The sequence below is a fragment of the Papio anubis genome, chromosome 3 (assembly GCF_008728515.1).
Source record: "Papio anubis isolate 15944 chromosome 3, Panubis1.0, whole genome shotgun sequence".
In the NCBI taxonomy this organism is placed as follows: Eukaryota; Metazoa; Chordata; class Mammalia; order Primates; family Cercopithecidae; genus Papio; species Papio anubis.
In genome coordinates this window covers 30130848-30144167 of record NC_044978.1, presented here as the reverse complement: position 1 = coordinate 30144167, position 13320 = coordinate 30130848, and the positions used below count along the sequence as shown (strand labels likewise).

The 13320-nt window shown below is 36.4% G+C and overlaps 1 protein-coding gene across 14 annotated transcripts in view; it reads left to right on the top strand.

Moving 5' to 3' along the window:
- The window catches only part of RAPGEF2 (Rap guanine nucleotide exchange factor 2), a 211577-nt gene that overhangs the window by 117592 nt on the left and 80665 nt on the right, over positions 1-13320 (top strand). For 3 of the 14 annotated variants that reach the window (XM_021938914.2, XM_021938912.2, XM_021938911.2), the window contains exon 1: positions 4789-4917. The exons of the other annotated variants lie outside the window; for them this stretch is intronic. In XM_021938914.2, coding sequence (XP_021794606.1) covers positions 4858-4917 — 60 coding nt within the window. In that variant the 5' untranslated portion in view covers positions 4789-4857. Of the gene's footprint in view, positions 1-4788; positions 4918-13320 lie in introns of those variants that run through there. 14 annotated transcript variants of the gene reach the window in all.

Sequence of the window (13320 nt, the reverse complement as noted above, 5' to 3'; positions counted from 1 at the left end):
GGAAAAAAGAAAGTAAAACTTCTGACCATGTCTACCATCTTTTATTTTGCATTGGCTCCGTGCGTAATTAGTTTGATGTACTTATATAGAAAATTGCATTTTAAAATGACATTTTTGGGGGGAACGATGAAAGACTATAAATTCGATTTGTAAACTTTCTTGTTTTCTAGTATCAAAGAATGACTTCTTTCTGCTATACCCACAAGTTTTCCCCAGCTTCTATAGTTTTTTCCTCTGTGGTAGCGGTGAGAGGGAATATTTAACTATTAAGTGAAATAAGTGGTATTAAACCTAGAATTCTATTTTGCATTCTTCTATGCTACTAACTCTATGATCTTATACACTTTATTTTTCTATGAAAGATGAGTACATTATTCTCTTGTTTCCCTTGGGTTTTGATGAAGTTTAATTAAATGTTTGTAAAGCACATTGAGATCTATGGTTAAACACTGTATATGTTCTAAGTATGATTAATCATTACTGAGAACAGACCATTTTTCTCAATTTCATAGTAATTAGAAAGTGAATACTTCAGGTGGAAAAAAAAGAATATAATGGTATTAAATATAGCATGGAAAGCCTTTGCATTAAGTAGTTTTCTGAACTATATAATATCCATTTTTTTGGAGTGTTGTTACTGATAATTTAGAAGTCATTGGATGTTATTGACAGGGTAGAAAGTTCTTACATGGTTCTTTTTCTTAACCGGATCTAGTTAATGCTACTTGGTAATGGTTAAGGAATGAGGTAAACATAACCCAAATTAGAGTGAACGTCAAGGTAAGTGTGATTTATTCTTTTTTGTATAAAATCTATAATATGGGTTTCCCCTAAATCCTTTGTTTATGTTTTATTTCTTTAGCAGTGTTTGGTATATTATAACCTGTCATAATTGTGTTTCAACATACAAGATAGTGTGGATAATGAAATTTCTGTATTAAATTATGAGTTTTAAGATGTGTAGGTTGTAGGCGTGGAGCCAGACTGAGAGAGAGATCACGCCAAGTCTCAGCACAGAAAAGCATCAGTGCCTGAGGATGTGTGATTTTACTTCATCTATCAGGTTCCCTGATTAGGTTAGTTTCCATCTTGAGAGAAGTCACACATTTTTCCAGAGAGAGGCAAGCAATTGGAAACCTCCATATATAAAGTCAGACACCATCAGCATGGGGGTAATTTGACATAACCTTGAGAAGAATTTTTTGGCTCATGGATATGTGTTTTGTGGGACACGGGCCAGATGGAAGGTGTAGAACTTGATTATTTAATCCCTGAGTTGCCATTTACTTTTTTTAAATTGTGATAAAATGTAAGTAACAATAAAATTTACAATTTTATGTGTTATTAAGTGTAAAAGGCCAATAGGATTAAATACATTCCCATTGTTTTTGCAACCATTACCACCATCCATCTCCAGAACTGTTTTGATCTTCCCAAGCTAAAACTCTATGCCATCGAACAATAACTCCCCAATCCCTCCTTCCCCCAGCACCTGGCAACCTCCATTCTACTTTGTACCTACGTGAATTTGACTACTCTGATATCTAGAGTAGAGCATTGTATAGTATTTATCCTTTTGTGACTGGCTTATTTCTAGCTTGATGTCTTCAAGTTTTATCTGTGGTGTAGCATGTAATAGAAATTCATTCCTTTTGAAGGCTGAATAATGCATATACCACATTTGTATGACTATTATTCATACATTCATCTGTCGAACACTTGGGTTGCTTCTACCTTTTGGCAGAAGTTTACTTTTAAGTTGTTAGTTATGAATATTATAGAAAAATATTTGGGATTTTGACAGAAACTAGTCTAGAGGATTAAATAGGGTCTTTCCAGTGCCCTTTCCCAGTCAGTGAAAGGTTCATTCACTCAACAAGAATGAGAGTGCCTGCAGTGCTTGGGGCGGCGAACACAGGAGTGCCCACACACAGATGTGGCACCAGCCATTGTGGAGATGAGAGTGTAGTGGAGGAAGCAGACACTAACTGCTTAAATACTCTTGGGACTCCATGCAAAATTACAATGGTAGTAAATAAGTGCTTCCATGAAGGGATAAAACACTAACATGAGATTTCTGAGGGTATTTCACCAGTATGTTTTTGGGGGTGGAGGTGGCATCAGTCAGGAAAGGAAGGAAGAAGGAAAGTTTCAGGCAGAGGAAATAACGTGTGCAAAGGCCCTTTTGTCTATCAGGGAGGCAAGAGCCGCCCATGCAACTTGGGAGTGCAGAGAGTGACCGTGAGCAGGGTGTAAATCTGGAAAACGTATAAATCTTGCAGATCATGATAAGAGTTTTGGTCTTTATGCCAGGAGCAGTGGGAAGCCATGGAAGTGTTTTGTTTTCATTTGTAAAGGGGGCTTAGTGGATGAGGGCAAAATGATTAGGCTTTAGTTTTTATAAGATTTCAGGAGGTAGTATGGTAAATAGGTTGGGTGGATGGAGTTAGAATCTAGACAGTTAATTAAGGAGACTTTTACAGTTCTCAAGGCAAAAAATAATGATTGGAGTGGGATGATAATAGCAAAGACAAAGAGAAATCTAAATTTGAGAAAAATTAGAGAATGTAATAAACAGATGTTGTGATGGATTGATCATGGACAGAGATGTTAAGGAAACTCTTAGATGTAGAAATGGCGTAACAGGATCATTGTGGTTCATCATGTGAGTATTCCATGGGATGAGGAATGGTGTAAACCAAAACAGATTCTTGAGAGATTTGTCTGGGAAGTGGAGGAAGAGGAAAATACCGGGTCTGGAGAATGTTTCTGTTTTTGTTTTGTTTTTGAGATGGGAGAGACCTGCACATTTAAAAGCTGGCAGGGAGGACTCTGGTTGTGGGGCAGAGGTTAAGCATACATAGCAGAAGAAGAATAATGGGTAATGTTTGGAGACGGATCCAAAAGAGTGATGTGGTGGGAATGGTTGCCTTTAGATATGAGGAGAAAGAAGGAAAGAGAATAGGGTGGGCAGAGTCTTAGGTAGTAGTCAAGAAACACAAGTCAGCAAGCACTGACAATTCCAAAGTCAATTATTAAAAATGCTACATTTTCTGTATCTATTTTCTTTACATGTGCCATCATTGATAGATAAACCTGATTGTGAAAAGCTGACCAGTGTTTCAGAATTAAAATGTCCTTATTCTTTGTCAAATATAATGCAGTCTTTCAAATACCTACATACCTACGTGAAATTAAGAGTTTGTAATAGAATAATGTATCCTCATTTTATTTCAACTCTCTGCCTCTGAAGTTTGGTTTGGTTTTTTAAAAAAACCTGGGTAGGTTAATTTTTTATATTATTTGCAAGGCAATATGTGCATCTGTGTGTGTGTATGTGTGTGTGTGTGGGTGTTTGTGAAAATCACATCGTCTAAATTTATACAATGCTTGTCAAGTGTGCATTTTATAAATTTTTGACAGATATTTGTTTACTATAGCACAGCGATATTTGAGGGTGGGATAGAGGTCACATTGATTCCTTTATCTTCACCTTGGTGAAAAAAAATCATATTTTAGTTCAAAGCTGTTCAAGTAAGTCCTTGCTCCGTTTTCCCACCCTGTCTTCAGTGATATTATTTGGAGTCAGCAATCAATGGATTCCATCCCTCTGAGACTTGCTTAACCTACAGCTGCTGATAGAATACAGGCAAGAGCTTGTTACTTTATCTGAATTGTCCATTGCTACCTTAATGAGTGAAATGGTTAAGTAGAGGAGGGGGCGAGTCTTAAGGAATGTGTGTACCATTTGAGCTGAATATTTCAGTGTATATAGGGAGAGGGAGGGTGAGAGAGAAATCCACTTACATCACTAGAACTGCATTGAGTGTGAGCCTTGCAGGTTAAGAGACAGACTACAGTGTCTTGCTTTCTGCAGGAAGCAGCAATGCCGTTTGTTTCCTAAGAGGAATTTTTTATTTAGAAAAGGAAGCTTTCTATCCAGGAAATGGCTTTCCTTGTGCGTTGCTATGCCAACTGCCTGCAGCCATGGTCCTCCAAAGTAAGCACAATAATGTAATTATATTGGTGTATTGCATTCAGACTCATGATTTTTGAGATTGTGTGTGTGCATGTGCTGTGTTTCTGTTAGTGGCTCTCTTGCTAGCAGGCATGCTTGTGTTGAGTGTGAGGGACAGACATCATTAAATTAAATGTCCATCAGTGTCATGCTGCTAAGATTAATTGTGCAAACTTGGTTAGTGGAGTGGGACAGAGATCACTGGTCACCACTCTGTCAGCATCATTAGCAGCTAGGGAGGAGTTCCCGATTCACACGCTCTGCCCTGATTTTTTTCTTTCTTTCATTTTCTTTTTTTTTTCTCTTGGTTGGAGGGTTCTGTATGTGTGATTGCAGATGAAACAAGGGTATTAACAATGCTTGGCTGAATGCTAGAGCCTGGTTCTTATACCACCCTGACTAATATAATTCTGTGTTAAGCCTTTTTGAGGGGAGTCTGTGTGCAGTCAGCCATTTTAGCTTTTTTCTTTTTTTTTTTTTTTTCCTCTCCTTTTCTTTTGCCTCTTGTTCTTCAATCTCAGAAATGATCTTGTTCTCTTGGAAGACTGAGAGCTGTATGAGGTTTTCTCGGTCTTGTCATAGCCTAGGATGGTTAGAGTTTCAATGTTATAAAAATGGAGACGAACACTGTTGTTCGGATTCCTTTTCTGGTCTACAAGTGTGAAGGGTTTTTAAGCTTACCAGTAGTGACACTTTAAGCTGCAGCTTGGTTTTCCCTCCTCCCTCTTTTTTTTTTTTTTTTTTTTTTTTCTTTTAATTTAATGCTGTAGAGGGTGACTTGCCATCGTGAGAGATTGGTACATGATGTGTAAATTCAGTTCAGCATATGTTTCTTCATTATGAAACCACTAGCAATCCCAGCTAACCATGGAGTTATGGGCCAGCAGGAGAAACACTCAGTAAGTATCGCAAATGCCGCTTGTGCTTTGATAGCACGTCATAGAGAACTGCTTTAAAATGGGAATGTTGCTCTTTCTCTTGAGGGAAAACAGTTTTTGTAGAAGGTATAATAGTCTGCTTGGAGGAGGGGAGGGTATATTAAAACTGCCTTGTTCCTCCAATGTTGTAATTTTTAAAAATTTGAAGCAAGACCAGCAATTTATTTAAAGCAAAATCACTAATACTGAGAAATATTGGGCAGCTGATTTTTATATTCAGAAACTAAAGCGTGACAGTTCAGCTTCGACTTAATACTTGAATAGTTTTCAAAAAAAAATGTTTTTGTAGTTGAAATTAATGAGAAATCATCAGAAAGGTTATTGAGAACAGGAATCTATAGTGAGGAATTCACATGTAGGTTTGAGTGTAGGAGGGAGAGCTTTGGTTATTGATTTGGTAATAAAGCGATCAGTGGGATTTATCTGACTTCTTAACATGTATTCATCACTTATGAAAACACAGATTTTTTTTAATGCCACAAAAAATTACTGCTTCTTTATAATTGATCCCATGAGTCAGCTATGTGTTTATCAAGCTGAAATCCCATCGGGCAGCTACCGAGAAAGACTTTTCTATGCCTAACAGCAAGTCAGAGCCTCCTGTTTCAGGAATGTGAGTTCTCACAGTGCTACTTTTATATCACTATATTGGGAGTTTTCTGTCATCACACAAATTCACCTGATCGATACATACATAAATATATTCAATCCTCAAAATGAAAATGCATGAATTTAGGCAGCTTGTATAGTAGTCTAAGTATTTTTGAAATGCCTTCTTCTACATCCTAGCATCTAGCAGGTTGTTAAAGTGTAGGAATTGTCTTTCATGTATTCTAAAGAAGATAAGATGGTAAACTTCAAAAGTGGAAATAAGTCGCTGAGGCTTTGTAAGTTTATAGATAGGAGGCCATGAATGTAGAGTATTTAGATGCTTAGGTTCATGAGTATAATTTGGTTTTGTTCATCATTATGAACAAAATTACCAACTAAATCCAAGAGGTGTTCTTAGACGAAGTGATTCTTTGCGCACTGTCTCACCTCAGGAATGAGCCATGCAAGCTGCGCTTAAGGCAGCGGCTGTGTGGGAAGCATGTTATGACGCTGCGCCGAGAGCCCAGCCCCTTACCGTGAGGTCCTCGTGGTACTTCACTAATTAACTCTCTTTGGATCAGATCCAGAGAAAGACCAGCCCTAAACTTAATTTCACTAGTAGGAAAGGGTGTTGTAGAGAAGTTCCATTGTAGTTTGATTTTCTTAACAGGGCCTTTGAAATTAAACTCTTCTGTAGTCATGATTTTCCAGGTAAAAGTAAGAGTGTTAGTTAAGCTATACTTGAGGAACCTTCGAAATAAAAGTTAAACCCCAGGCTTTTTACTTAACTGTTTCATATGTCTTTTCTTAAAGTATGTGTGTGTGTTTGTGTGTGGGGGGTATTTAAATGAATAATAATATAAATTTAATGAACAAAGAAAATTGTTGGCTGGGCGTGGTGGCTCACACCTATAATCCTAGCACTTTGAGAGGCAGAGGTGGGAGGATTGCTTGAGGCCAGAAGTTTGAGACTACTGTGGGCAGCATAGTGAAATCCATCTCTATTTAAAAAAAAAAAAAGAAAGTTGTTAAAACCATTTACTGCCAGGAGGAGGAAAACATATTACTACATTCATGAAAAGGCCAGTTGGGACAGATACTACCTAGTAGTGCCTGAACTACAATCCCTGATCTTATTCTGTAAACCTGTTTGTTTCCTGACAAGTGCCTATATTTTGCTATAATTTAGAGAGATATTAGACTAAAGTAACACTAGCGATAAAATAACTTTGGATCAAGCAATTTATAGAAAATATGTGAGTGGTATTGCCCATGATACTTTGGTTAGAACTTAAAATACTAGAATTTGCCATTTCAAGATGCCACATGCAGCTTAGGATATCAAGATCTTGCTGTATCATGGTTGACTAGTCCTTTGATTCTATTGAGCTTGCTATGTAATAATCAGACCTTTAAAATTTTAATTGTGTGTGAGGAGTTGAATAAGAAAATAATTACTCAGGCTCTCAATAAATGACTCAATGTAGTTGTTGGGCAAAAATGAGTGAGATGGCCCCTTTTTCATCCTATGAGGTTTTATGGTGTCAGAGCTAATTTCAAATGAATAGAATTTATTAAATTCACAAATACTTCTGTTTTTGCTTCTTCAAAAAGTTTGTGGACTTTTAAATGGCTTGGCTTCTTTGACTGCAGCAGGTAGTGCAGTACTAGAAAACAAAAACCATTAAATTTGGGGTGGAGGCATTTTTTAGCTATGACAAGGCACAAGTAGTAAGCTCAGTTATTCTACTTTATCAGAACCTTTCAGATCTCATGGGCTTTTATTCTTTATTTGTTGTCTCTCATTCGATGCATACCTTAGTTGCTGGCACATAATAGACGTACGATAAATACCATTGAATTTCTCTTTAAACTTTTGGATGAATAAAGTCTCAACCTTTTTAACTAGTAAATTTTACATATTTTATCACACCTCCCCCCAATTCCATTTTATGTGGTTGATTGATAATACTAAGATGAATACCCACATGTCACCAGAAATGCACCCAGCACTGGGCTGTATTTTTATAGTCATGTGGTGCTTTTCTGTTAGTCTTCAGAGGAATCTCATGATTTTGTGAATATAAAAATGTAAAAATCTTGTAATTTCTTTTTAAAATAAGAGGAGATTTCTAACATTTCAGAACTGTATTATGAGACTGCATTTTTCTAAAGACTACTATGGACCATTAGTTGGATAGACTATTAATAGATGGTAGATGAAGAAAAGTTTTATAGGCTCATTAAGTTAGGGAAAATGTTAGCATTAAAAGTATCTTTACTCAATTTACCAACTGTTTTGTTTTTTAAAGTGGAGCTCTTCTCTCCCCATTTTGTCCAGCTCAGATGCCTTTGAAAATTCCACAATATAGGATGGATTAGAAACTCTGTAAATTAAAAAAAAAGTTTTAAAATAAATTAATTTGATGCTATCAAACTGATAACATGTTTTTAAATTTTACATTTTTGTAGAAATTGATTTATATAGTGTGCTATACTTAAATCACAGCCCAAGTCATGATTAAATAATAATAAAAATGGTAGTACACATGAGAAAGTGCCCTACTTAAATATGGGAATAAATTGCAGTAGCTGTAATTTATAGAGTAATGCTGCATAGCAGACACTATATTACATATTATCTCAATTCTTAAGAAACAGTATTACCTTTTTACATATGAAAAAACTGAGATTAAAAAGAGTTTTTTCAGGGGCATATTACTAGTAAGTGGTGGAGCCATCCTTGGTACCCAGGTTTGTCTGATTTTATAGCCATTGCCTTAACCACAGACTTACACTATTTATCCCTGTGTGACCAAATTTAGTCTACTTCCGGTGTGTAGACTGCATAATTATGAGAGCTAGTATTAATCAGTGGAATACACAACTTGAAAAAGTGCTTTTTTTCCTGCAGCTGTCTTTTTCCTGGCATATGTGACATTCCAAGCAGAAAGAATATCATGATCAAAATCATTTTACAAAACTTTCATTGCTTGGCTGAGTCAATCGTACATCTATCCATTTTGAAATCATGTTGAGACTTGAGTTGAGATGGTCAGGAATAGTTGCCATTTAGCCCAGTTCCTTTCTTCCTTCTGCTTTTCTGTGTTTGGCCCTACCGTGTACATTTCCTTTTTGCTGCTTAACTCTTTAAACATATGCTCAATGTCTCAACTTCCTCTGCCTATTCCCTTTGTAACCTCTGAGTGCCTGACCGTGGCCACTTGTGTTCTACTAGAAGTCCTGAACCTTGCCATTGTGTCTCGCCTGTTTCTGCCCCAGTGAACCCTGCATACGGTGGAGCCTGACTTCAATTCATGATCACCTCCCTTAAGTCCATACCGCCCATGACTCATCTGTAGCCATAAGTATCATTTTCATCATTCAGAAGCCCCTTAACCAAGAAGGATATAACTTAACCATATTTTCTAAATTCCTATTGGTCACTTAAGACCCTCTATAATCTACATTTGTTCCCTTATAAACGTATAAGATTGGGCTCTTTTATTTTAGGACAAGCTGGCCTGATGAGAAACACTCCAGGTTCATTTTTTTTTCTCATTTCTCAGCTTGCTGTGTTCATGGCTTGACTTTGACTTGGTCCTTATCGCTTCATATTTATCTCTATGTTAATAAGGAATCAGGATCACTTAATATGCAGTGCTTAATTTTATTAGTTCTTCTAATTGATGCTTATAAATTTGTTTGGTCTTTACAGTTAGATGACAGATTACATCTGGAATGAATTCCATGTGTTCAAACGGTATGGCTGGAATTTAAAACTGTTTATCAGCTGTTAAGAGTACAGTATAGAGAAGGATTTTTCAGGCTGGAACAATAACATGTGAGGGCCCAAGGTAGGAAGATGTAGAAGAATATGAGGGTTCTGAGGAAAAACAATGAAATCATCACTGTTGGAGTTTTGTGTTAGAGAGAAGTAGGTCAGTACAGGTGATGGAGTGGAGGATGTTAGAATACCAGATAAATTAATGACTATTTTGAAGATGCAGCAAAGGAGTGTAACCTCTTTCTTCACCTCTCCTTCCTGTCTTTCAACTGGAACAGATTTAAGAGAACTCAATTAACAAAAAATGAGTTATATTACCATGACAGTTTGACCTTGTCTGTAAACATTGGGTAGAATGTTTCTTTAGTATATTTTGATTGATGGATTTTCCTTAGCAATGTAGGAAAAAAGCACCAGGACTAATTATAGAGGCTAGGGTACACCTCTTCTGGGTGAGACTCCACCTCTTCATTATCTGATCTTTATTTTGTCTATTATAACAGATATATTTCCTGAGATGAAATAAACTTATCTCTTGGCATGATTTTCCACTGTGCTTGCTAGCAGAGGGGATTGAGAGGAAGCCTATCCTGTTGTTTCATTCAAGGACAAGGTCGTCTTGCCTTGGATTTGGGCCAAGAAACCCTGGCAACAAATAATAGATCTTTTTACCCCCATTAGAAGTGAAGAAATGTATTTAGAAACTTGCCAAGACATTACATGCTCTGCTTATATGGGTAAGACAATGCTTTTTCCAGTGGTATCACTGTGTATCCAGTTATGTCACAGAGGACATATTAAAGTAAGATCTTTACTTTTAGTCAAAATAAGTATACTTCGTATCTTTGCTTTTAAATATTTTTAGTAATAATTCATTAAAAAATCTATCTGAAAATAAAATCAATTTAGGTTAGTGAAAAAGAATGATGAACTTAAGAAAAAGTAAATGCTCAAAATGTATCATTAGGAATTCAGTTATTCTCCTTTAACCATTTAACCCTAGTAAGATCAGTAATCAGTTTATTTCTTTCTTTCTCATTTTAAATATTATATAAAATGCACCAAAGTAAATGCTCTGTAAGTTTGGTCTCATAGGTATAAGTATTCCTTAAACATAACCTGACATTTCTCGTCTCGTCTCGTCTCGTCTCGTCTCGTCTCGTCTCGTCTCGTCTCTTCTCTTCTCTTCTCTTCTCTTCTCTTCTCTTCTCTTCTCTTCTCTTCTCTTCTCTTCTCTTCTCTTCTCCTCTTCATTTTTTGAGATGGAGTCTCGCTCTGTCGCCTGGGCTGAAGTGCAGTGACGCAGTCTTGGCTCACTGCTACCTCCGTCTCCCGGGTTCAAGCATTCCTCCCCCCCAGTCTCCCAAGTAGCTGGGATTACAGGTGCCCGCCACCACGCCCAGCTAATTTTTGTATTTTTAGTAGAGGCGGAGTTTTGCCATGTTGGCCAGGCTGGTCTTGAACTCCTGACCTCAGGTGATGTGCCTGCCTTGGCCTCCCAAAGTGCTGGATTACAGGCTGAGCCACTGCACCCAGCCCTGACATTTCTTTAATCTGCCTCCAGAGGTTTGACCAAACTCCTAATTTATTCAGGTAATCTGTTAAGAATTCCTCCAGATGAATGCTGAAGTTTTCTTCATTTTCTTTTGTTTAACAATAAAGGTAAAATTATTTTACAGTTACTTTCAATCCTTAATGAATTACTTTTTAATGCTTACTTTATATCCCTCATTTTAGAAAAACTAACTTATTACTATCATGTCTGTAATGCTCTTTATAAACTTTTGAAAGCCTTTTCAATTTAGATCAAATAACTTTTATCATTATATATTTTATTCAAATATAGTTTGCTTATAAGCTTTTTGGAAAAATATTTTAAAAATAAAATGAGTGTCTAAGTATAGCTACATACAGATATAACCATGTGAGCATGTATAAAAATATACACGTATGTGTGTGTAAGTGTGTTTGTAGTTTAAATGAAAGTTTGTAAATGTATCCTTAAGGTCTCTATTAATATCCTTGTTCTGAGATCTTTGTTCTCTCTGACCTACTTTTTCTTCATCCTTAAGAAGTGGTCTTTATAGACATGACACATGCTTGTGATTATTTCCATATAGTATTAAGATGCCAATGCTATTAGTATTGTCTTAGGTATTATACAGAATGGGCTAAATGGAATAGTGTCTGGTTTTTGGAACATAGATTAAGAAACCAATAGAAAAGATATATTAGGGAATGTAGATATAAATTTGCTACCTTAAAGCTACTTTAAAGACATGATGTAACAGAGCAGACTTTAAAAATGCAACATATTGCATCACACAAGAAGTTCTCATAAGCTCACCAATGGTCCCTGCCACTCACTGTCTTTCCTATTGGTACAGAAACACCCATGCCATAAAGAGTTAATCACTTGTCACCCTCTGCCATTTCTTCTTCTTAATTGAACCTCTAACATAGGCCTTGTATGTAGTTTTGTTGTGTTTTTCTCTCTTTCGCTTGTGTGTGTGTGTATGATATATAAGAATCTTATTATAATTGCAGTCTATGATACATCATATCAATCATCCACTATCTATATTTCTTTTGTACTCTGAAGTCACTATATAAATATGCCCCATATGCTTCAGATCTCTTCATTCCACATCAATAGACCAAATTCTCTTTTACAACTTACACTGGATATTCATCATGAAGGCTGTTTTCGGAGACATCTTAGGCATGAGTTAGCCTTACGTTTATTAATAAAGTGACAGCCTGAAAAATTTCTTTACAATTATCAAAGTTATATTCTTCTTCAATGAACTCGAGAGAGATACATTACTGGTTTGCAATATTGACTTGGTTTGATGATTAAATGAAACATACCCTCCTTTTCCCTTTATTGATATATCTATATACGTGTACTTATTTCATATGTAAGTATGTGTATGTGTAAATATAATTAATCCATACTCTCATTTTTAATTTTGGTGTGTAGAAAAAAACTAGAATTAAGATTTGCTTACTTTATTAGTAAAAATTGAATTTTGAGAATATATGTTCTATCTCTTGTCATAGATGTTTTATTTTCTTACTCTTCTCTAATAGAGTTGAAAATACAGATTACAATGGAGTCATCTTATTATAGGGTATTTTCAGTGGGCAAAAATTTAATAAAAGTGGCAAAAAAGAACATCACACTTTTCATGATGAAGACAATAAAACATGAAATGTGAAAAAGTGAAGAGTTGTAATTTTTCATTCCCTCTCTTAGGGGAAAAAAATGGGTAACCCACTTTTGCATTCTGAAGTATTTTTATTAAGTGGGAGCACTCTTGTTTATTTTTCTCAGTAATTAAGAAATATTTGGACTTAAATGGGAGAATTCTGCCATATAATTTTTATGGGTACTATGGAACTGAGAAGGACTACTAAAAGTACTACAGTAATTTTAATACTTAAACCTTAAGTACTTCGTATTATAGTATCTTTAATAGTAGTGGAAAAGGAGATTGCCAGCCGGGCGCGGTGGCTCAAGCCTGTAATCCCGGCACTTTGGGAGGCCGAGACAGGCGGATCACAAGGTCAGGAGATGGAGACCATCCTGGCTAACATGGTGAAACCCCGTCTCTACTAAAAAAATACAAAAAAAAAAAAAAACTAGCCGGGCGAGGTGGCGGGCGCCTGTAGTCCCAGCTACTCCGGAGGCTGAGGCAGGAGAATGGCGTGAACCCTGGAGGCGGAGCTTGCAGTGAGCTGAGATCCGGCCACTGCACTCCAGCCTGGGCTACAGAGCAAGACTCCGTCTCAAAAAAAAAAAAAAAAAAAAAAGGAGATTGCCTTGAGTTCCTTGTTAGTAAAGATATAGAATGATTCTTTAGTCACTGGGCCTATAGTGGCTGGGTTGGTGGGGGTTGCGGGAAGTTTAGCAAAAATGAGCGATGAGTAAATTTATGCCCCAGGTTTCCAGTGACTAAGAATGTGAAGGATGAAATTAGCTT